Genomic DNA, 643 nt, shown 5'->3' on the forward strand with positions numbered 1-643 from the left:
CCCGGTCCCCGCCCCGGCCACGGGTCCCCCGCCGCCGTAAGCGTAGGCGCCTCCGACCAAACAGCCAAGGCCGTATTCTCCGTCCTGGAGGCGTGAGTTGGGCCCCATGCAGCCGCCTTGGTCTGGGCTGTTGAGGATCTGGTCGATGCCGAAGCTGATGGGTTCCGCGTGACCGGGGTGGAGATGGTGCGGACCCAGGTGCTCCATGCTGGCCCCCGGCCCCGGCCCCGCTGGGGGGCCTGGGCGGCGGCGCTCGCTGTTCTTGGCTCTGGGGGCAGCGCACAGGGGCGCGAAGGCAGCAGCGGCTCCTGGCCGCACGGAGACTGGGGGGGGGATGGGAGAGAGGGGGCGCCGTATTCTCTCCCTCTCTGGCTGCTCCTTCCCTACTCCGGCTGCTCGCTCGCTGTTGACTCTGGGACATCTCAAGCGCCGAGAAAAAGCCCGGTGCGAGCTAGCCTCGCCGTTTCGGCCGGGTCTCTCCATTGGCTGTGCGCGGAGAGGAGCGGGGTGAATGACAGCGCGGGGGAGGGGCGGAGAAGAAGAGCGGGAGGCCCGGAGTCGAGACACATGCCGGGAGCCGGGAGACAGAAGGACGGAAACCGAGGCTCAGAGAAATAGATCAGAAAGAGAGGAACCAGAGACT

At 68.3% G+C, this 643-nt stretch overlaps 1 protein-coding gene across 1 annotated transcript in view; it reads right to left on the minus strand.

The window, feature by feature from the left end:
• TLX1 (T cell leukemia homeobox 1) overlaps positions 1–207 on the minus strand; it is a 5310-nt gene extending 5103 nt beyond the window's left edge. Inside the window, exon 1 of the mRNA XM_015599862.1 lies at positions 13–207. Within this exon, the coding sequence (XP_015455348.1) occupies positions 13–207 (195 nt within the window). The remainder of the gene's footprint in view (positions 1–12) is intronic.
• Between the last annotated feature and the right edge of the window lie 436 nt (positions 208–643).

This window comes from Pteropus alecto, unplaced genomic scaffold (assembly GCF_000325575.1).
Source record: "Pteropus alecto unplaced genomic scaffold, ASM32557v1 scaffold88, whole genome shotgun sequence".
Classification (NCBI taxonomy): Eukaryota; Metazoa; Chordata; class Mammalia; order Chiroptera; family Pteropodidae; genus Pteropus; species Pteropus alecto.